This window comes from Thalassophryne amazonica, chromosome 3, assembly GCF_902500255.1.
Source record: "Thalassophryne amazonica chromosome 3, fThaAma1.1, whole genome shotgun sequence".
Taxonomy (NCBI): Eukaryota; Metazoa; Chordata; class Actinopteri; order Batrachoidiformes; family Batrachoididae; genus Thalassophryne; species Thalassophryne amazonica.
The window spans coordinates 141,529,595-141,554,202 of record NC_047105.1 but is presented as its reverse complement, the minus strand read 5'-3'; the positions used below and the strand labels follow the sequence as shown (position 1 = coordinate 141,554,202).

At 41.8% G+C, this 24,608-nt stretch overlaps 1 protein-coding gene across 1 annotated transcript in view; it reads right to left on the bottom strand.

Moving 5' to 3' along the window:
- Positions 1–24,608, bottom strand: part of LOC117507665 (contactin-4-like) — a 641,244-nt gene that overhangs the window by 135,347 nt on the left and 481,289 nt on the right. The window contains 1 exon segment of the mRNA XM_034167486.1: positions 4,548–4,680. Coding sequence (XP_034023377.1) covers positions 4,548–4,680 — 133 coding nt within the window.

The window sequence follows — 24,608 nt, the reverse complement described above, 5'->3', positions numbered from 1 at the left end:
TGTTAGCATCCAATGGAGTCAATGTCCACTTATGTCTATTTCTGTGTTGCACTACGCCCGCTGTAGCTGATTAGGTCGACTCTTCACTGGCAGATCTTGGCGCAGGTATCATAAGGAAATGAACCTTCTGTCTGTGGTGACTGAGCTGCTTGCTGTTATCTGTGTGATCTTGCAACCTCCCATTGAACATCTCATCCCTTGACTGTTTTTGATGGTCTTGTTGATTTGCTTTCACCTGGTGTGGTCTGCTGCTGCCTCTTCCCATTCACATGAATCAATGGCACGTATCTTCATTGCGAGTTTGCAGACATCCTTGTATCCTTTTGGTCTGGTGCCAGTGCCCAGCTCATGACATAAAACAACTTTGGAGATCCTACCATGGTCCATATGAGTGATATGAGTGCAAACACATTGGGAATGTTTGCTTGGGACAGGACATCCTTGTTTGACACTCAGTCCTTCCTTGAGATTTCCAGGATCCTTCGATGGCAACACATGTGGGAGGTGTTGAGACAGCACTGTTGGTGAGTTTACAGGCTCCACGATTCACTGTGCTGACCACACAAGCCTGGCATATCTTGATCATGGTCTTTAACATCAGTATGCAATTGTCCCAGACCTTCTTGAGCTTGCTGTTGCCTTGTTAACTGAGGCTCTAGGGAGAGTTTACTGTCCACAGCAGTGGAGCTCAGATAGGGGAGCTGTTTAACAACTTTGAGAATGTGATTACCAGTCGCAATGCTCAGGACATTACTGACATACTGGCACGATATGTTTGTCTTTTTCAGAATGATGATGAAAGCAAACTGACTGCAGGTGCAAATCTGGTGAAACCCTCCACACACCACACCGTTCTTAGAAATGTTCTCATATCTGTCACCTGACTGCTCTCGAGAAAACTCTTTGTAAAAGTTTGGATCACGTTTGTTGTGTTGTGCTGTTAGTTTGTCCAATGACGTACAGACTCTGAAAATGGAGTGACTGTGTGTAAAAATGGCTGAAATTGTTAAACCTTTGAACACAATTTTGTTAAACCTTGAGTTAAAGCTAAACGTCCAAACTCCAAACATTTAGATTTTTTCATTTCATCCCTACTGTGTTGGTGTTATTGTCCAAATACTTATGACCTGGCTGTAATGTGCTGTGACACATACGAGACAGAATGAGAACCACTGACACAACAGCCTGCTTGTTTTTGCAGGAGGAACTTTGCAGTTGAGCGACATACAGGGAGGTGTTTTCATTCATGGACTGAAATCCTGCTGAGTTTCAGGACATCAACACTAATTAACACTAATACATTTTCTAAAACAGGTAACTATTTCTCAGTTTTAGCCTCAAACTACTGTTAGCTGATATTTTTCCTCTCAGCTAACATCATTTTGGCAGAATAACCTTTTGCCATTTTTATGGTTTTACGTGAGCTTTTATCAACAGATTCCAAAGCTGAACCCAACATTAACACAAGCAAACAAATGCAAACGTCTGACTTTGAGCAGTGCAGATGCCTGAGTTCATTCTGAATTCAATCTGCAACAAGATTAGGATGACACATGTTGGAACAAAAGCTGCTGCCAGGGCACGTTTGAGAGTGACAGGCCTGACAGGCCAGATGGGTGAGGCTGGAGAACAAAGCAGCTCTGGCATACATCACTGTCACACACACACATTCATCTTATAATTAATGCTTTTCAATTAGCGGCCAATAAGAGAGGGGCCGGGGGTCAACTGACAGGATTGAGCAAAGGGACAAGACTGAGCAAACTGCAAAATAATCGCTGACTATCTGCAGCACATTCTTCCAAGCCAACATACAAACACTGTGGGCATGGTCCTCCACTCAGCACAAAGCATCACAAAGCACAACATGAGAGTCACTGTCAGTTTCCACCCAGCAGAAAGCACACCACGAGTATCACTGTTAGCTCCACCTGGTACAAAGCAGCACAAAGAACAACACAAGAACCACTGTTAATTTCCACCTGCTATGAGGTGGCACAAATCAAATCAAATCAGTTTTATTTATATAGGACCAAATCACAACAGTTGCCCCAAGGCGCTTTATATTATAAGGCAAGGCCATACAATAATTACAGAAAAACCCCAACGGTCAAACCGACCCCCTATGAGCAAGCACTTGGCGACAGTGGGAAGGAAAAACTCCCTTTTAACAGGAAGAAACCTCCAGCAGAACCAGGCTCAGGGAGGGGCAGTCTTCTGCTGGGACTGGTTGGGGCTGAGGGAGAGAACCAGGAAAAAGACATGCTGTGGAGGGGAGCAGAGATCAATCACTAATGATTAAATGCAGAGTGGTGCATACAGAGCAAAAAGAGAAAGAAACACTCAGTGCATCATGGGAACCCCCCAGCAGTCTAAGTCTAGAGCAGCATAACTAAGGGATGGTTCAGGGTCACCTGATCCAGCCCTAACTATAAGCTTTAGCAAAAAGGAAAGTTTTAAGCCTAATCTTAAAAGTAGAGAGGGTGTCTGTCTCCCTGATCTGAATTGGGAGCTGGTTCCACAGGAGAGGAGCCTGAAAGCTGAAGGCTCTGCCTCCCATTCTACTCTTACAAACCCTAGGAACTACAAGTAAGCCTGCAGTCTGAGAGCGAAGCGCTCTATTGGGGTGATATGGTACTATGAGGTCCCTAAGATAAGATGGGACCTGATTATTCAAAACCTTATAAGTAAGAAGAAGAATTTTAAATTCTATTCTAGAATTAACAGGAAGCCAATGAATAGAGGCCAATATGGGTGAGATATGCTCTCTCCTTCTAGTCCCCGTCAGTACTCTAGCTGCAGCATTTTTAATTAACTGAAGGCTTTTCAGGGAACTTTTAGGACAACCTGATAATAATGAATTACAGTAGTCCAGCCTAGAGGAAATAAATGCATGCATTAGTTTTCAGCACTCAGAGATGAGTCCACTGTCTGAGGCCATAAGAAGATCATTTGTAACCTTCACTAATGCTGTTTCTGTACTATGATGAATTCTGAAACCTGACTGAAACTCTTCAAATAGACCATTCCTCTGCAGATGATCAGTTAGCTGTTTTACAGCTACCCTTTCGAGAATTTTTGAGAGAAAAGGAAGGCACAACATTGTTAGTTTCCGCCTGGTGCAAAGCACAAGTGTCACTTTTAAGTTGCAACTGGCACACACTGTTAGCATTGTTAGTTTCCACAGGCCCCAAGGTGGCACAAAGCACCACATGAGTCATTGTTAGTTTCCATCCGGCACAAAGCAGCCCTAAAGCGAGCAACACTGTTAATTTACACCCAGCACAAAGTTGCAAAATAGGCACAAAGCAGCACAAAAGCAGCACTAAAGCACAACATAGGCATCATTGTGAGCTTCCGTCTGGTGCACAAAGCACAACTTAAGCATCACTGTAAGTTTCCACATGACACAAAGGAACACAAAGCATGACGCAATTGTCATTGTTAGATGCATTAATAACGTGAAATTCTAAGATGTAATTCAAACATAAAACGTGAAAAAAAAAAAACGTTTCATTTTCTCCTGACAGTAGCTGAGCTGAGCCAACAACCAATGACAGTGCACCGTTTTAACCATATGATGCTTCGAAACCAATGGGTATTGGGAAAAGTAAAATATCACATTTATATTTATTACATGAGGCCAAAATATGGCCATCAGGTATTGTGAAGACTTTGTGTCCGTCTGTCTGTCTGTCTGTGCTCAGCATAAATCCAGTCCCATTACTGCCAAAGTCTTCAAATAAATTCACAGCACAGAACATTCTTGGGACACAGACCTTAGATGAGTTCAAAGATGGCTAACCTTGACCTATTCTGAAGGGGTCAAAAGGTCACATTATTCCTACACACTCATTCATTGATTACATGCTCATACAGCAGAGGGTATTTTAGCATTGCGTTATATTATAATTTGTAGGACTAATTTGCTGTGTTAAAAAGATTTCAAGGTAATGAAAGTTACTTTTTATTGCTATTTGGATTGTTGAAGAATAAAGTAACATTTGTAGTTTGAATCATCAAATATAAATATGAGGTAACTTTGATAGTCATATATTTGTTTTCATTTCTTCAGTCAGCAATGTGGTTATTTTGATTTGGATTTGATTGCAAAAAATCCATCTTTTTTATTTATTTGAATTTTATTTTATTTTCACTTGCACATTTAAGAAGAGGACACGTGTTATTTGGCCGAATTTTTTTTCAGTCATACTTTGTCTGCAGCGCATTCTGTTAAAAAATTTGTATCGTGAACTCAGAAATGTGAATTGTAGCAAATTGTGAGTTACTTCAGACAGACAGATGAGTCCATCTCCTGTTAGTTCACACATTAACTCAAAAACCACAAATGTGATTATCTTGAAACTCATGAAATTAAATCAACACATAATGAGGACAAACTGATTGAACTTTGTTGAACTTCGAGCCTCCATATGACTTTGTTTTGTTATGGTAATGACCTGTCGACTCGTAATGACCCGTAGACCTGACTGAGACCTGGTGAATACTGAATCCACAGTCCAGAGACTCGGCACACGGAGTCTTACCGATGACTCGGAGCTCTGCGTTGGAGTAAACCTCGCCGTGTTTGTTCCCAGCCACACACTGGTACATCCCCGTGTCCGACAGCGTCAGGCGGCTGATGGACAGCGCCCCATCACCGGCGACCTGTAGGCGCTCCTGCAAAAATAGAGACACATGCTTTTAATGCGCTTTATTCCCAGCGCTCATCTGCATAAAAAGTGCCAGCCAGCGGGCTCGTGAATTATAGCGTGGAAGTGACAGATGCGGCAATAAATCTAGGTTTTCCTCACTAATGGAGGGAAAGGCTTGGGTGGATGGAGGCAGGCTAGCAGAAAATGACCCTAATCAATCTGCATGTTTATGAGAGGGAAATAAAACCACACGGCCTATTTATATCTGCGAGTGCACCACGGGGCCTGTTTCCCCTTCAGCGGGAGGAGGGGTTAGGGGGAAGGAATATCGGAACGTCGTATACTCCATTGTGAAAATTGCTTTCCGGATAGCTCCGCTGTCTACATACTAAGTGCGACGCACTCAGTCAAGCTGCGTCTCCTCCTCATCTGTTTGGACTGACGCCGAACCTGCCTGCAGGAGGATTCTTGCTAATTTGAGCCATTAAATTAAGATCTACTTAAGGACAGCAGTGCCCGATGAACTAAAAAAATCGTGGGATCAGCGCATTGCTTGGACATTTAATCAGCAATATACATTTATCTGTCTGTACTCTGGGTCTCATTCAGCTTCATCACAGCAGTATTAAATCCTTGAGCAGTGTTCATAAGTCTCTGTGCAGCAGTGTCAGGCGACGCCTCGGCGCCCTTCATCTCCGCCGTTTTCCTCCAGCTCCCCCATAATGTCATTAGAAGCCGTTTCCGTAGGGCTGTCTGAGTGGCCTGAACCCGAGTCGTGGGGGATTAAGGTACTGTCACATAAAAAGAGACACTGTGTCACTAAAAAAAGATCACAAACTAATCCAGTGTGTGAGCGGGTTGTGCCGGAATTTCCATAATTATGTTCGGTGGCTGTGGAAGTGCAGGGGCGAACATCCCTGCTGGCAAGGGAGGCAAATGGTGGCATATATCAGTCTGCACATGGAAAGCACTCTCGTTTACGGCTGCTATTAATTACGCATGACATTCCTCTCAAATCAGCAGTTTTTCATGCTGGAACCTGGGGGCACCATCTGTATGCTGAAGGAAAATGATTGGCAATGTCATCTACAAAGACCACTGGGTGTATGAAAAAAAAAAATGGAACAAGTGGACAATTGCATGTCATTAATTAATGGAATTTGGGTTTCAAAACAGTAAATCAATAGACATGTTTTCCACAATTATTAGTTATTGTAGGACACTGTGCAACCCAACGAACATTATCTTCATAATATTTCTATTCATTTTTTGGAGTGAGTGAGTGAGTGAGTGAGTGAGTGAGTGAGTTATGCATCCCATCTTGTGTACACAATTACTGAAAATCAATAAATGCTGCTATCTGATAATTTCTGCCAGGAAGGCTCACATTTCAAAGCTTTCATTCAGATTTACCTATTCAATAACAGCTGTAAGCTCTATTAGGAATTAGCTGGTTCCCCTTTTAGTCAACTACACACAATCAAAGATTCTGCACATTCTTTAAATGTCACTTCTAATTCACTTTTCTGCTGCATGCACTCACTGACCTGGATGCTACCTCTTCCACCCCCAAACAGTCAGCCCCTGTCTGATGCCCCTGCCTTCTTTTGATGACAGGATCCAAAATCTACAGTACGTACCCCTACACTCTATCATGATTCTTATGGCCTCAGACAGTGGACTCATCTCTCTGCTTGTTCTGTTAGACCTCAGTGCAGCTTTTGATACTGTTGACCATAAAATTTTATTACAGAGATTAGAGCATGCCATAGGTATTAAAGGCACTGCGCTGCGGTGGTTTGAATCATATTTATCTAATAGATTACAATTTGTTCATGTAAATGGGGAATCTTCTTCACAGACTAAGGTTAATTATGGAGTTCCACAAGGTTCTGTGCTAGGACCAATTTTATTCACTTTATATATGCTTCCCTTAGGCAGTATTATTAGACAGCATTGCTTAAATTTTCATTGTTACGCAGATGATACTCAGCTTTATCTATCCATGAAGCCAGAGGACACACACCAATTAGCTAAACTGCATCCATGTCTTTATGTCTTACAGACATAAAGACATGGATGACCTCTAATTTCCTGCTTTTAAACTCAGATAAAACTGAAGTTATTGTACTTGGCCCCACAAATCTTAGAAACATGGTGTCTAACCAGATCCTTACTCTGGATGGCATTACCCTGACCTCTAGTAATACTGTGAGAAATCTTGAAGTCATTTTTGATCAGGATATGTCATTCAATGCGCATATTAAACAAATATGTAGGACTGCTTTTTTGCATTTGCGCAATATCTCTAAAATTAGAAAGGCCTTGTCTCAGAGTGATGCTGAAAAACTAATTCATGCATTTATTTCCTCTAGGCTGGACTATTGTAATTCATTATTATCAGGTTGTCCTAAAAGTTCCCTGAAAAGCCTTCAGTTAATTCAAAATGCTGCAGCTAGAGTGCTGACGGGGACTAGAAGGAGAGAGCATATCTCACCCATATTGGCCTCTCTTCATTGGCTTCCTGTTAATTCTAGAATAGAATTTAAAATTCTTCTTCTTACTTATAAGGTTTGAATAATCAGGTCCCATCTTATCTTAGGGACCTCATAGTACCATATCACCCCAAAGAGCGCTTCGCTCTCAGACTGCAGGCTTACTTGTAGTTCCTAGGGTTTGTAAGAGTAGAATGGGAGGCAGAGCCTTCAGCTTTCAGGCTCCTCTCCTCTGGAACCAGCTCCCAATTCAGATCAGGGAGACAGACACCCTCTCTACTTTTAAGATTACGCTTAAAACTTTCCTTTTTGCTAAAGCTTATAGTTAGGGCTGGATCAGGTGACCCTGAACCATCCCTTAGTTATGCTGCTATAGACTTAGACTGCTGGGGGGTTCCCATGATGACTGAGTGTTTCTTTCTCTTTTTGCTCTGTATGCCCACTCTGCATTTAATCATTAGTGATTGATCTCTGCTCCCCTCCACAGCATGTCTTTTTCCTGGTTCTCTCCTCAGCCCAAACCAGTCCCAGCAGAAGACTGCCACCATCCTGAGCTTGGTTCTGCTGGAGGTTTCTTCCTGTTAAAAGGGAGTTTTTCCTTCCCACTGTCGCCAAGTGCTTATTCACAGGGGGTCGTTCGACAGTTGGGTTTTTCTGTAATTATTGTATGGCCTTGCCTTACAATATAAAGCGCCTTGGGGCAACTGTTTTGTTGTGATTGGCGCTATATAAATAAAATGATTGATTTGATTTGATGGGACCTCTGCCAGAACTGTTCTGTACATTTTCAGTTTAGATTAAAATCTTTAACCTGTTCTTGTCTCCCAAGTCTATATTGTAGAAAATATAATGGCCATGAAGCAATTAGTTTGTGATTAACTGTAATGCACCAGTTAAATAATGTAATGCACCATGGAAAAAGTAACTTCATCCAGTAGAAAGGACTACTACCTGCTGGATGCTTAGTGGATGCTGAATGCACTCGGGAAAATGAGGAATGACTAGAGGAAGTTACATGTATTTTGTTTGCCACTTGCTGACCACTGGGCATGTCATGCGCTAAACAGGTGTTGCAATCACAAGTGGCCACCTTCGCATGAGTGTCAGGTAAAAACATACACTAGAAACCTGCCATTATCATTACTCGGGAGGATAAATGCTATTAAAATTATTTTTCTACCACAAATATTATATTTATTTCAAAATATTCCCGCATTTCTAACAAAATCCTTTTTTAAGAAAATTGATTCAATTATCCAACCTTTCCTGTGGAGTTACAAGACACAGAGTCGCCAAAAAATATTTAACTAAATCTAAGGTGAATGGGGTCTATCCCTTCCAAACTTCATAATGTATTACCGGGCATGTGCCTTTAAAAGTTTACATTTTTTTACTATCATTCCTAATACCGTTCCCACCTGGCTAGCTATAGAACTGGAAGATTGTGATCCATATTTACCCGCCGCCCTTGTACTTTCGCCAGTTACTCTTGACAAATCAAAATATAGTCAAAATCCAATAATATATAATTTAATCTGTATTTGGAAGCAAATCAAATCACATTTCACTTACAAATCAATGCCCCTTTATTTACCAACTGCAAATAATCTGTCTTTTGTCCCTTCTAATCCAGATTTCACTTTTTGTGACTGGAGTAGACTAGGAATACGTTGCATTCGTGACCTGTATATTGAGGGTAAACTTGCTACTTTTACACAACTACAGGAAAAGCTGAAACTACACAGTAACAATTTTTTTACATACTTGCAAGTTAGGGATTACGTGTGAAAATATATGTCAGGTTTTGAAACAGAACTGCAGAATATGATTGATGAATGTTTAAACATACCCTCATATAAAGGTAAATTTAACTCAAATACATACAACAAACTACTACTGATTGCCTCCCCTTCTTATAATAAATATAAAGACAGTTGGGAGAAGGATATGGGCATTCAAATTCCTGATGACACTATGTAATACAATTCAAAAGTATACATAGACTTCATTATTCCAAAGTAAAGATTCATAATTTTTTTTGAATGCCTCACCAGCTTGTGATAAATGTCAGTCCTTCGATGCAACTCTCTTTCATGCCTTTTTTACCTGCCATAAAGTTGCCACCTACTGGTTGGATGTGTTCAATACATTGTCAAGAATTTTTAACACTACACTGTCACCAGAACCTTTATTAATCATTTTGGGCACATCTCAGATATCTAGAAAACTTATACCAGCACAGAGAAAGGTCTTCATCACTGTGAAAAAAATTACTTCTGACATCATGGAAAGGACCAGCAGTACCCATCACTAAAATGTGGCCACGAAAGATGTCCAACACTTTACATCTGGAAAAAAATAAGATATCTGCTGAAGGACAATCTGTCATTGTTTCAGAATGTTTGGCAACCTTTTATAGATTTCTTACAATCGGTGTCTGTATGAATACTTTTTATATTTCTGGACTACACACACGCACACACACATACATACACACATATATATATATATATATATATATATATATATACGAGGTCTGTTAGAAAAGTATCCGACCTTTTTATTTTTTTCAAAAACCATATGGATTTGAATCACGTGTGATTGCATCAGCCAAGCTTGAACCTTTGTGCGCATGCGTGAGTTTTTTCACGCCTGTCGGTTGCGTCATTCACCTGTGAGCAGGCTTTGTGTGAGCAGTGGTCCACCCCTCTCATCGTTTTTTTATTGCGAATAAATGTATGAACGATTTGGAGCTTTGCTGCATCAATTTTTTTCCAGAAACTGTGAGAGACCTCCAGGTGGACACCGTTCGGAAAATTAATATGGCTTTCAGGGATGATTTTATGGGGATTATACAGATTAAGGAGTGATCCAGACGGTTTAAAGACCGCCCATAACTGCTGAGAGTGTGCCGCACTCCGAGCAGGGCCGGCCCAAGCCTTTATGGGGCCTTAAGCAGAATTTCATTTGGGGGCCCCCCTACCATCACCTCAGCACCTGATGCCTCATTATTCCATAGGCTACACTGTTGTGTGTAACTTACCCACAATCATTAGCATTATTTGTAATTATCTTACATCATACAGGTGTCATTCTTGTTTTTAACCTTAAAGGGGTAGCAAACTCATAAATATATTTTAATTAACTTCTACATACAGAGTGATGTATAAGTATGGCTCATTAATTTAACTATTTGAAAGTAACATCAGCAGGCAGGAGACTGCATTTATAGTAAACACGTTAAATAGTTTAATTTCTTGTGCAATGGTGTGCAAAATGTTCAATATCCAAATACAAAAGAGAATCAAATGACACACATTATCTTACAGAAAAATAAAGTTCTAATCAAAATTAAATACTTAAATACTAAATACAATACTTAAATAATCTCTAAAATGAACACAGAAATCCACAACATAACAGCAATGTGTGTGCAGAGCAATGCACAAACATTGCACTGGGAGCTGTTGCTTTAACTTTGGCCTGCAAACCATTGAGAGCTGAGCTACTTTTCCCCACCTTTTGCACCAAATTAATCTGAGGAGTTGATCTGCCCTGCTGTTTAACTCTAAGTTTTTCTTCGTAAGGAAGACTATCAAATGGCTTCGCCAAAATCCGGTCCACAACGTTCAAATTGTCTGCTATTATGTGCAGCTTGCTACCTAGCTAGCTCGCTAGCTGGGACTGGCGCGAGGCTAGTGTGAAGTTTGTCCGCCTGTGAGTGCTTTGAGACGGTGGAGGAGCTCAGCAGCACCCGCTGCTCGGTAGGGACAGAAACTGCGATAGAAGTCAGAAAGAGTGATATTAGTCAGTCTCCAAACACAAGCAGCTACAAAAAAAACCCAAAAAAACACCAGAAATAGAAGCTCGATTTGTCGCTAGTCGTTTTTAACAAAGAAAATGCTGCTAAGAGGATTAGGAAAGTCTCAGGTTCAACTCAGAACAGAATGAAAATTAAAAAATGCTCCCACGGATGTTTACACCAAAAGATCGTTGATTTGCTCATTTCACTGTCAATCAAAAAGGGATTCAGCCTCAGACAGATCATCCAATCATCATGCAGAAGATGAGTGCCCGGGCCAGCCGAGGCCAGCCCACTGCCCCATAGACCCCCAGACACGCTGAGCGTCCGATGGGCGTGACAAAGCCCAGCATTTATCCAGTGACTCGTCTCGTTTCGCTGCATAATTTGTGTCGCTATTGAACTCTGTGGACGCTCAGCGTCCACACTGTTTAAAGCACTGTGAAGCTGCGAGTTTGAGTGAGAGGAAAGCCGCGTCGTTACCAGTGATAAGAAGCTGATTCTCAACAAAAGTTGAGCGCGTTGTAGCGCATATTTAGTCAATGACATGTACACACAACAGTATATATTTGATCACTTATTTTTTGACATTTTAGGGGAAGCTGAGCTTCCCTTGCAGTCTTAGAGCAATCGCCTCTGACTTTAAGACACCTAAAGCACTTTACACTAAACGAACGGAGCATTTCGCAAACAATGACAACAAAAATTGTAATATTGGACATGCAAACCTACCTTTGTCTTGTTGTTTTTTTTCTCATCTTCCAACTTCTTTTTTCTTTTCTCCGCTGCAGAGGGATAATTTCTTTTCTGAGACATGACTTGCACTCACTTCATTCCTCACGATTAGTCATCGACCACCTGACCCAAGCGGTGCATCTAAATTTGCCCAACGGTGGCAGCAGCCAACAGGAGGCATCAATTAACCTAGTATTGGTATTTTGTCAAAATTAATTTATTTTTTCCGGGTGTAATACAATTTAGTTTAAATTATTCAATATTATTTTAATTTCATGTATATATTTACTTTTTATCACAACGTCTCGGTGCTCTCGGGGCCCCCTGGTGGCGTGGAGGCCCTAAGCGACAGCGTAGTTGGCGTATGCCTTGGGCCGGCTCTGGCTCCGAGCGCCGATCGACAGGCTCAAACCCCGCTGAAACAACCAGATCATTTCCAACGTGAAGGCTTTGTTGATTCAAGACATCGTCTGACTTTCACAAAAAGGCAGAAGGCATGGATATCAGCACTTTTTCGGCACATTCCACTGTTACAGGAGTTTTTTTCATGGAAAGAAAAGCGGAGGGACACGCCACGGAGCCGTTCATTATGCGGCACAAAACCACCTCCGTGTTGGTCTCACAGGACGGCTTTCAGGAGGATTTCAGACAGCTGTCGGTTGCTTTTCAGTCGTGTGGTTATCTGAGAAATTGAGCATGAGCTGGACATGCCCCAACATGTCCTGTGAGGCTTCATCACAGCATTGCTTTGTGCCATGTGGCTCCACCGCGACGCGCGGAATTCTACTCCTCTTTCCATGACAAAAACTCCTGTAACAGTGGAATGTGCCGTTCATTTCTGGACGCTGTCTTGATCCGGTATGTCGTCTGACTAGCACAGGAATTGTGAAAAGACGTGGACATCAGCACTTTTTCGGGACATTGAGACAGACGTGCGGAGGAGTTCCGCGCGTCGCGGTGGAGCCGCATGGCGCAAAGCAACGCCGTGATGAAGCCTCACAGGACATGTTGGGGCATGTCCAGCTCATGCTCAATTTCTCAGATAACCACACGACTGAAAAGCACCCGACAACCGTCTGAAATCCACCTGAAAGCTGTCCTGTGAGACCAACACGGAGGTGGTTTTGTGCCGTGTAATGAACAGACCTTTTCTAACAGACCTCGTATACGAGGTCTGTGAGAAAAGTATCCGACCTTTTTTTTTTATGCAAAAAATATATGGATTTGATTCATATGTTTTTACGTCAGCCAAGCTTGAACCTTCGTGCGCATGCGTGAGTTTTTTCATGTCTGTCGGTTGCATCATTCGAGTGAGCACTGGTCCACCCCTCTCGTCGTTTTTTCATTGCGAGGAAATGGCGGAATGATTTGGGCTTTGTTCCATCAGAATTTTTTCAGAAACTGTTAGAGACAGGCAGCTGGAAACCATTCGAAAAATTTATCTGGCTTTCGGTGAAAATTTTACGGGCTTCACAGAGAATAAGGAGTGTTACTACAGCTTTAAGCACAGTCCACAATGGCGCACGGCGCTCCGAGCCGCCATCGAGAGGCAGAAACCACCACATCATTTCAAACGGATGGCTGTGTGGCTCCGGGACCATCGTGTGCAGTTTCTCTGGTTATCACAAGAGCTGGACATCAGCGATTTTCCGGCAGATTTCACTTTTAACAAGAGATTTTGTAATGGAAAGCCACGCGGAGGTTTCGCGCGTCACGACGGATTCACTGATGGAACGAGACAAAGAACACCTCCGTTTTGGAGTGTTAGAGGACAAGTTTGGACATGCCTATCTCGGCTTTCAGTGGCTTACCAGTCGAGTGAGTATAAGAGAAATTCTTTGTCTTGCTCCATCAGCGGCTCCGTCATGACGCGAGAAGCCTCTGCGCGGCTTTCCATGACAAAATATCTTGTTAAAAGTGAAATCTGCCAGGAAATCGCTGATGTCCAGCTCTTGTGATAACCAGAGAAACTGCACACGATGGTCCCGGAGCCATACAGCGATCCGTTTAGAAATGAAATGGTTGTTTCTGCCTGTCGATCGCGGCTTGGAGTGCGGCGCACCGTGCGCCATTGTGGGCCGTCCTTAAAGCGGTAATAACATTCCGTAATCTCTGTGAAGCCCATAAAATCTTCACCGAAAGCCATGTGAATTTTCCGAATGGTTTCCAGCTGCCTGTCTCTAACAGTTTCTGAAAAAATTCTGATGGAACAAAGCCCAAATCATTCCGCCATTTCCTCGCAATGAAAAAACAACAAGAGGGGTGGACCAGTGCTCACTCAAAGCCTGCCCACAGGCGAATGATGCAACCGACAGGTGTGAAAAAACTTCAAGCGTGGCTGACGTAAAAACATATGAATCAAATCCATATATTTTTTGCATATAATAAAAAGGTTGGATACTTTTCTCACAGACCTCATATATATATATATATATATATATATATATATATATACCTCTGCATCGTTTACATTCTTGCAGTTTGTTTTATTTTTTGTTTCATTTTTGTTTTTTATGTTTATACAAAAAAAAAAAAAAAGAGCTATACTTTGTGAATGAAAAAACTGTATAATGTAAAGTGCCCAATAAAAATGCTGTGACTAGAAACCACAGAAAAAAAATAATGGGCACTATGTGACAAATACAGGAGGAACTATACAAGAACAGGAGACATTAAAACCAGAATGAAAGAATGGACACAACGAGTGTGGGGGGATTCTGCTGCGTTTGCAAACATTTATAGAAGCTGTTTCAGACAGAAGACATCATGCTGTGTTCAGTGGAACATAATTATGTCAGTAACTGTTTCAAACCAAATGTTTCAAAGAAGCATGTATGAAAATATTTATGCTCATTCCCATCAGAAGGAAAAAAACTGACAGTACTGTAAGAGTAAACTGTGCATCCAGAATAGATTTTGTATGTATTGTATACACAGGTGCTGTGTGAAGCAGAGCTAAAATCTCTGACTTCTTCCCACTAAATTCTGTCATTTATCACAGATGTGTCCTGGCTTCTACACTGTTCAATGCTTGACTGGGTGTCATGTATGACTGTGGAAATCATCGGCTGAGGTTTGCTGGTGATAACAGGTTTGCTGACCTTGACTACATGGTCATGATCTTTGCTGGTTGCAGCACTTGAGAAGCCAAAGGAGGAGTAGACCTATCTGTGTTGGTGACTGCCCTGGAGCAAGACTAAATTCCAGGTCAATCATTTCTTAAGGCCCGGTCCCACTGACGTTTAGGAAGATTTGCACATGAATTGCACACAAACTTGGTTTATATTCGCTAAACATCTGCAATATCCGTGAAACATGTTGTATGAGTCGGCCGACATCTGCACACGTCCGCAATTATCCGCAGAGGCACGTTTTTCCGTTGCCAGAATTTTTGAGCTGCACAAAATTTTGGTTGCGGATGACGCAATACATACTCAATCTATGTGCTGTAAATCTGTCGTTATCCACTGATATCCACAACTGACAGGGTATTGCGGTTTAGCAGCAGACTGGGACAGTGTGTATAAAGGATATATAGTGTGCCTATCACGTCCACATCACAAACTAAAATAAGTTGTAGCGAATGCATACAGAGTGGCCACAAATAAAGTGTTTGTATTACGTCTGCTTTGCATCTGATTTGCGGACAATTTGCGAATGCATAACAAACACTTCACGTAAACCCAAAGTATGATATAAATGTGGCAGAAATCGACATACCTGCCAGTCATTGCCAGTCCAGCTGTGGAGACGTACAGATGTAGTTATGGATCCCCAAAGACGCAGTGTGATATTTGCTGCCACCCAACAACATACCAATCAACTTGTCCAAGTCCAGCAACTGCTCCAGAGGCTGTGGTGTCGGCATGAATAGTGATGCTGTAAAGCCCGATTGCACTTCTTTTATGGCCGCAGTGCAGATGCTGTGCATGTGCAATACAACCACTGTTTCCGCAACACGTTCGCAATGCATTCTCAATACATCCATGATAATCGCAATGCGTCCAATCCATTTCCTCAGTACATGCGTTATGCATCTGTGATTGTTCGTCATATATTCGCTATACATTATTAATATGAGTATATCCATAATTCATACTGATAAATTTGTCATTCCTGGCCAATTTTGTCGCGGACGACAAGGAACACCCCAAAATTTGTAATTCATGCGCAATTAATCGTCTCCCCAGTGGGACCGGGCCTTTAGACTCAACTCTCAGCAGTGTATCTGTATGTGGTGAATGTGTCAAAGATTTGTAGATTGGTTCATTTCTCTCAGCAGTGATGTTTATGTCTGTGGTTCCTCAGCCTTTGAGGTTGAGAGAAATGTGGGAAGAGCTGATGGAGTTGTGAAGTCAAGGAACAGAGGTATTTGATGAAGCTGGTTCATTTGCAGGATAACATAGGTCCATATCTTTATGCTCTTCTCTCTGTCCGAGGCACTGATAACATCGCACATGGAAGACAGCTGCTCACCACAGGGCGCTGCACTGACTGCAAGATGCCATAGTTGAAGCTGACACGGCACACTGCAGTCTGCTTTTGTAATCTACTCTGGCAGGGTGACAAGTCCACTGATGCGTGATGGATGGACACTGGCCCTGCACCCCAGGAAGCTTGACTACACCCCCCCCCCCCCCCCCCCCCGCCAATGACTGTGTGCTCGTCTCAATAATGCAATTTGTTTTGAAGCTTTTCTGGTTTTTCTGTTTCTTCAGCATTATAAAAACTTTGTAAAAACCTTGTAACTGTTTGAAGCAGTGGATCACCCCTGTGAGTCTGGTCTGCTTCAGGTTTCTTCCTAGAGGAAGTTACCTGTCATGTTATCATCAGAGGGAGTTTTTCCTTACCACTGTGGCCTGTGTGCTTGCTCGAGGGGTTGGTAAGGTTAAACCTTACTTGTGTGAAGCACCTTGAGGCAGCATTAATCTGTTAATCTGTTACACATTTCTATCATGTGATGAGTATTCTTTTAAGAACTCTTGGTGCATGTTTAAAAGTTATTTGTTGAATTATTAATGAATTGTCAATGTGAAAACAGTGTTTCTGTTAATCACTTCCATTTTCTAGGATGAAACAGGAAACACCTGATGCCATGTGGGCGGAGCTTATGACCATGTGCGCAGCTTCTTTAAAATGACGGTGGAACAAAGAAACTCTCTCTTCTGATCTCAACGCTATTTCAGCTCTTCTGCTTCTCTCTTCAACCCTCACGAAGTTCTTAGTCTTATCTTGTGGCTTTTATTTCATTGCTTCTTTTTTCTTTTCTTTTTTTTTTCCGCCAAAAGTGTTTTTGTTAACTTAAACAACTTTCTTTTCAAAGCCTTGAACTTTTTCTAAATTTTTACAAATAATGTAAACTGATCTTGCACACGTTTTGAAGCTGCCAGAGCATTTTTGATAACACACAGATCGATAACGGCCGATCAAGACTGGACTTGTCAATCCACCTGATCCAAAGGACCCAGATAAGTGAAACTTCAGGTCTTGTGATTGTTTTTGCAGTCAGTGATTCAAAGTGGGTTTTTGGTCAAAATTTTTAACAATAATCTGTGAACCCAAAATTCACTAATAAATTCCAACCAGGTTTATTATGAAAACTTATTCTTTACTTTCTTTCACTTTTCACATCTCATCACATCTCAGTAATAAAACTGTGAATCATTACCCATAGTGTCAAAATCTTGTTTGTTGGACCTGTACATATGTAAATAAATCTGCATATATTTCACCAGTTGTTTGTCTTGTGTCTAATTGAAGACAGATGTTTAATCAATCGTTTCCAGAACTTGTGACTTTCAGACTAAAGACTGATTAATATTGATCATAACATAATATCCGCCATCATCAGCATGGGCCACTTGATCAACCAAACGTAAAAGAGATCTTTGAAATGGCTGATCAATAGTCCTGACTGGGAGATGGACACCCATCATGAAGCTGCCTCATCTATAAACGCACACATACTCAACAGAAGTAAATGCGTGGGAAACGAGCATAGGAAGGAAGCCCAATTACAGAGCTGCCAATCAAAGGCTGGACTTGGCTGGAAAGCGACAAGCTTGGCATGGTGACCCAAGAGTGTTTGTGAACCAGCAGTTCTACTGACAAAGGAAAAGCTGAGCCATCTGATGACAGAGTACTCAAGTTCTGATGACTGGCAGAGCCAAAGAAATATGCAAAGAAACAGACAGAAAAACAGACAATTCATGTAGTGAATGTGGCATTTAGTGTAACCATGTCTCCATGTGTCATCAAAGCCAAACCACTTGAAGCTGTATGTGTCTACAGAGATCTGGCTACCAGTGTTGGGTGTAACGTGCTACAAAGTAAAATGTTACTGTAATCACATTACATTTGTGTGTAACACCGTAATGTGACATGTTAAATTCACTAATCACACCACATTTACTAAGGCTGTGCACCGAACTTATTATTACTTTTGAATGCATCATCAACACGCAGCCTGAGAGCTCTGTTGGTGTTGTTTACATTCACAATGATGGCAGAACACAGGAGGACTTTGTCGGTGTGCATTCCAAAGGAATAGGGCACCGCAGTCTCGTTTGAACCCTGTGTGATATTGCCGGATTTGAGCACTTACAGGGACATCAAGTCTCGTTGTGCAATATATAAACAACATAACTTCACACAGACAAATAGTGTACTGTTTAGTTTTCGGCTGCAAACACCAAGCAGTCATAAAAAGTATGGAGCTAAATCCAGGCCAAAAGTTTTGTAATTTCAAAATAAAAAAAGACTGAAAAAATAAATTTTGTAACTGAAAATTCAAGGTTTGTTCTTGAATTTTATAATCATTTAAAAAGTATTATTAAAATAAAAATATGAGGTCTGTTAGAAAAGTAACAGACCTTTTTATTTTTTGCAAAAACTATATGGATTTGAATCATGTGTGATTGCATCAGCCAAGCTTGAACCTTCGTGCGCATGCGTGAGTTTTTTCATGCCTGTCGGTTGCGTCATTTGTCTGTGAGCACGCCTTGTGGGAGGAGTGGTCCAGCCCCCTCTGCAGATTTTCATTGTCAGGAAATTGGCTGATCGACTGCCGCTTTGCTTCATCAAAATTTTTTCAGAAAGTGTGAGAGACGGCCAGGTGGAAACCATTTGGAAAATTCAGATGGCTTTCGGTGAAGATCTTATGGGGATCACACAGATTAAGGATAATTACACTCAACAAAAATATAAACGCAACACTTTTGGTTTTGCTCCCATTTTGTATGAGATGAACTCAAAGATCTAAAACTTTTTCCACATACACAATATCACCATTTCCCTCAAATATTGTTCACAAACCAGTCTAAATCTGTGATAGTGAGCACTTCTCCTTTGCTGAGATAATCCATCCCACCTCACAGGTGTGCCATACCAAGATGCTGATTAGACACCATGATTAGTGCACAGGTGTGCCTTAGACTGCCCACAATAAAAGGCCACTCTGAAAGGTGCAGTTTTATCACACAGCACAATGCCACAGATGTCGCAAGATTTGAGGGAGCGTGCAACTGGCATGCTGACAGCAGGAATGTCAACCAGAGCTGTTGCTTGTGTATTGAATGTTCATTTCTCTACCATAAGCCGTCTCCAAAGGCGTTTCAGAGAATTTGGCAGTACATCCAACCAGCCTCACAACCGCTGTCAGACTGTCAGAAACCATCTCAGGGAAGCTCATCTGCATGCTCGTCGTCCTCATCGGGGTCTCGACCTGACTCCAGTTCGTCGTTGTAACCGACTTGAGTGGGCAAATGCTCACATTCACTGGCGTTTGGCACGTTGGAGAGGTGTTCTCTTCACGGATGAATCCCGGTTCACACTGTTCAGGGCAGATGGCAGACAGCGTGTGTGGGTGAGCGATTTTCTGATGTCAATGTTGTGGATCGAGTGGCCCATGGTGACGGTGGGGTTATGGTATGGGCAGGCGTCTGTTATGGACGAAGAACACAGGTGCATTTTATTGATGGCATTTTGAATGCACAGAGATACCGTGACGAGATCCTGAGACCCATTGTTGTGCCATACATCCAAGAACATCACCTCATGTTGCAGCAGGATAATGCACGGCCCCATGTTGCAAGGATCTGTACACAATTCTTGGAAGCTGAAAATGTCCCAGTTCTTGCATGGCTGGCATACTCACCGGACATGTCACCCATTGAGCATGTTTGGGATGCTCTGGACCGGCGTATACGACAGCATGTACCAGTTCCTGCCAATATGCAGCAACTTCACACAGCCATTGAAGAGGAGTGGACCATATCTCACCCGTGTTGGCCTCCCTTCATTGGCTTCCTGTTAATGCTAGAATAGAATTTAAAATTCTTCTTCTTACTTATAAGGTTTTGAATAATCAGGTCCCATCTTATCTTAGGGACCTCGTAGTACCATATTACCCCATTAGAGCGCTTCGCTCTCAGACTGCAGGCTTACTTGTAGTTCCTAGGGTTTGTAAGAGTAGAATGGGAGGCAGAGCCTTCAGCTTTCAGGCTCCTCTCCTGTGGAACCAGCTCCCAATTCAGATCAGGGAGACAGATACCCTCTCTACTTTTAAGATTAGGCTTAAAACTTTCCTTTTCGCTAAGGCTTATAGTTAGGGCTGGATCAGGTGACCCTGGACCATCCCTTGGTTATGTTGCTTTAGACGTAGACTGTGTTTCATAATTATTGTATGGCCTTGCCTTGCAATGTGGAGCGCCTTGGGGCAACTGTTTGTTGTGATTTGGCGCTATACAAGAAAAAAGTTGATTGATTGATTGATTGACCAACATTCCACAGGCCACAATTGACAACCTGATCAACTCTATGCGAAAGAGATGTGTTGCACTGCATGAGGCAAATGGTGGTCACACCAGATACTGACTGGTATATATATATATATATATATATATATATAAAATACAGAGATAAACCGTGACTTCTAATACTGTGATTTACTGCTTTTAATAAAGATGATGACAGTGTTTGGGATTTTTTTTTACTTATTTATTTTTCGTGTGTTTGTTTTGTGTTTGTGGTCCTGGGAATTATGTGACTTGACCTTTAAGTTTATCCAACAGCCCTGTCACGCTAAACTTAACTATCCGATGTGGTGGTGACCGAGTGAATACTAAAAGTTAGCAGTTAGCGGTAATGTCTGCTCAATGCTTTAGTGCTTTAATGGTTTAGCATCATAAAAGCTGCTTTCAGCTAGCGGATTAATGGTTATCAAAGCTACCTTTTCATTTGGCTGTACCACCAATGGTGCCCACTCACTCAAAATTCCGCATCCACTCACACAAATATCACACCCACTCAGGCAAAATACTGTGTCCACTTGCACAAAATAGAAGATATTCCTTTTCTTGTTCCACATGGGGACATTTTTTATTAACAATTCACAATGTTCAAATTCTACATATTTTCAGTGTTCAAAAATTCTGAACTTTGAATGTTCCTATTTTTTAAAACCTATCTGACAACTTATTTTCTGCACAGCAACTGGAATCTTTTGTTGTTTTGTATTGTTGAATCTTGAGAGCATGTCTATAGTTTAATGTTCCTCTTTTTTCTTTCTATTCATTTTGTCTCATTTTACTGCAATGAGGAATATTGTGAGGTCTGGTCCTGGAAGAGGAGAGCTTAAATCATTGCTTGTCACAACTTGTTGCTGTGCAGAGGACGGACCACCGGGTGACTGGAGTGAACCCTGTAAATACACATGTACTTCAAATCTTACAGATGTGGAACTGCACACTAGGACCCCCCATCCCACTACAAGAACAGAACATCGAGACATAGCCATAGCAAGGTACTGTTTTCAGTAGTGTGTGTGTGTGTGTGTGTGTGTGTGTGTGTGTGTGTGTGTGTGTGTGTGTGTATACATTCTAACTAAAAACCACCTGGTCGGATTTCATTCAAATTAGATATCAAGAGGTGAATAGATTTGGGAGTATTTTGTACAAAAATATCTAAGTTCAAAGGTCAAGGTCATCATGGTCAGATTTTTTTTGGCTGCTATACATTTTTCACTCCACCACCGCGTTTCATTGACAGTTGACGAACTCTGCCTGCTTACGACAGTCAATCTCCAAAATGACACGGCCCGTTAAACCCGTTTTACTCTAGTGATCCTTCCATCTCTGCAGGTTAAAGTTGAAAAACTGTGAGCACAATAAGTTTGCAGAATTAACACAATGAAAGGTCTCAACTGATTGACTGTAATAAATAAGAATAAATACTGCATCCTGCTCCTCACAGCGTTGACCTTTTCTTCTTCCACTCATTAAGCCGCTGTGATTACCGATGGCATTTCAAACAATACAACACCTTTGCTGATTAATCCATTCATCCATGCATTCAGAATGTATTCATTTATTACAGCAACATTGGCAGTAAATCTGTTGTACAAAATCAAAACAGTCATTGGAAGTTTTAATCTCACACACACACACACACACACACACACACACACACACACACACACACACACACACACACACACACACACACACACACACACACACACACACACACACACACACACACAAACAACAACAACCTGATTAATGTGTCATGTCAGGTTTTGAGGAAACCTTTAAAGTGTTTTTTTGAATTGATGGTTTTAATTACTTTCACCAAGGATGTAATAAAATCATCTGTGTTTATTTATTTATTTGTCTGTCTGTTAGCAGGATCAAACTGCTGCATGGATTTTGACAAAATTTTCACCACAGATAGATATTAGGGCCTGGCACAGTCCACCGAATTTTGAAGGTGATCCAGATCAGGGTTGACGAACATTACTTTGAGAAGATGGGATGAGTTCATCAGTGAAATAATCTGCTCCAGCAGGTCAGTGGCTGCAAAAAAAACAAAAAAACAAAACAAAAACCTGTACCTTCTTGGCCATTGCTGGAATACTTCGGACACCACTAATGTAATGGCTTGGCAGAGCAGTTGCATCATCATTTCTTCTACAGAGTTAGATGGTGTGCATGTCATAATTTGTGTATTACAGCTGTGACTCCCCATTCTGCTGCACTGTGGCATGCCTTGAAAAGCCTCTGAAATGCATTGACTCACTGTGGGGCAGCAGCACAGCACAGTGCTTCTGCACGCAGTGTTACAGCTATGATTATCATAAGATTTCACATACCTTATGTAGCCCATGAGGGGGAATGACAATATATCTGTAATATAAGGTTTATTATGTATATAACACCCTGTTTAGATGCGCACGCTGCACCATGGCTCTGAGACACAATGACGCGCAGTGACACACAGTACTTTCGGTTTGACTGCACAATGTTCACGTCTAGATAACACGATGTGAACATTGTGCAATGTCTGCGTGTGACAGACATTCACATATACATCCTTTTTGCATCCCAGATAGGATCCAGTGGAGGTTCATTGACCATCTGTGGCACAATCTGGACAAGCCGACAGGATTTGACACGCCTGAACATGGCAAATTTCCCATGGCAGTGAATGCAATCAGACTGTTTTGAATGCTGTGATTACACTGTCAGAATATTTAGAATGCAGTCAGACTGCACATCAACTGTACACTGACACAGCCCACCGCAGCTATGCAGCTTATGCTTTGTTACGCACGCCCTCTGCCACATCACTGTACCTGTTCAAAAAAAAAATAATTCAGACGTTTAATTAGTGTTCCATCTACAGTATTTAAGAAAACTGCTCTAGGCTTACATCTCAGATGGACAACCCCAATTCCAATGAAGATGGGACATTGTGTAAAATGCAAATAAAAACAGAATGCAATGATTTGCAAATCCTCTTCATCCTATATTCAATTGAATACACCACAAAGACAAGATATTTAATGTTCAAACTGATAAACGTTATTGTTTTTGTGCAAACTTTGCTCATTTTGAAATGGATGGCTGCAACACGTTTCAAAAAAAGCTGTGACAGTGGCTCAGCCGTTCACAAGCAAAGATGGAGCGAGGATCACCACTTTGTGAACAACTGCATAAAAAAAATAGTCCAACAGTTTAAGAACAATGCTTCTCAACATTCAATTGCAGGGAATTTAGGGATTCCATCATCTACAGTCCATAATATAATAAGAAGATTCAGAGAATCTGGAGAACTTTTTACACGTAAGCGGCAAGGCCGAAAACCAACATTGAATGCCCGTGACCTTCGATCCCTCAGGCGGCACTGCATTAAAAACCAACATCATTGTACAAATGCGACAGTGACTGAAACACACTATTCCCCTGATTTGGAGTTTATGACACTCAGATGCCATCCATTTTATTTGGCCCAAGAGCACGCAGTCGTCATGGTAACGGCTGTGTACGTACCACCGAGTGCTAATGCTAACGTAGCATTAAAGACCCTGCTAACTGCAGTTAGCAAACAACAGTGCGCCAACCCGGATGGCATTTTCATTGTGACCGGAGACTTCAACCATGTTGACCTAAGATCTGTGCTCCCTAAGTTTTACCAGCACGTTACATGTGTAACGAGAGGCCATAATGTGCTGGATAAGGATTACAGTAACATCAAGGGTGCATATAAAGTATGCATCCTTGTATGTAGTATGTAGTTTTCTCTGGGCCCCTCCCCAATCGGACCGGGAGTGACATGTTTAGCCGCATGTTCTCCTTGAATTGCTGGCTGTCTGAGTGGTGTCCAAAAAATGAGGTGGGCTTCATAGATAATTGGCAAAGCTTCTGGGGAAAACCTGGTCTTGTTAGGAGAGACGGCATCCATCCCACTTTGGATGGAGCAGCTCTCATTTCTAGAAATCTGGCCAATTTTATTAAACCCTCCAAACCTTGACTATCCAGGGTTGGGACCAGGAAGCAAAGTTGCAGTCTTACACACCTCTCTGCAGCTTCTCTCCCCTGCCATCCCCTCATTACCCAATCCCCGTAGAGACGGTGCCTGCTC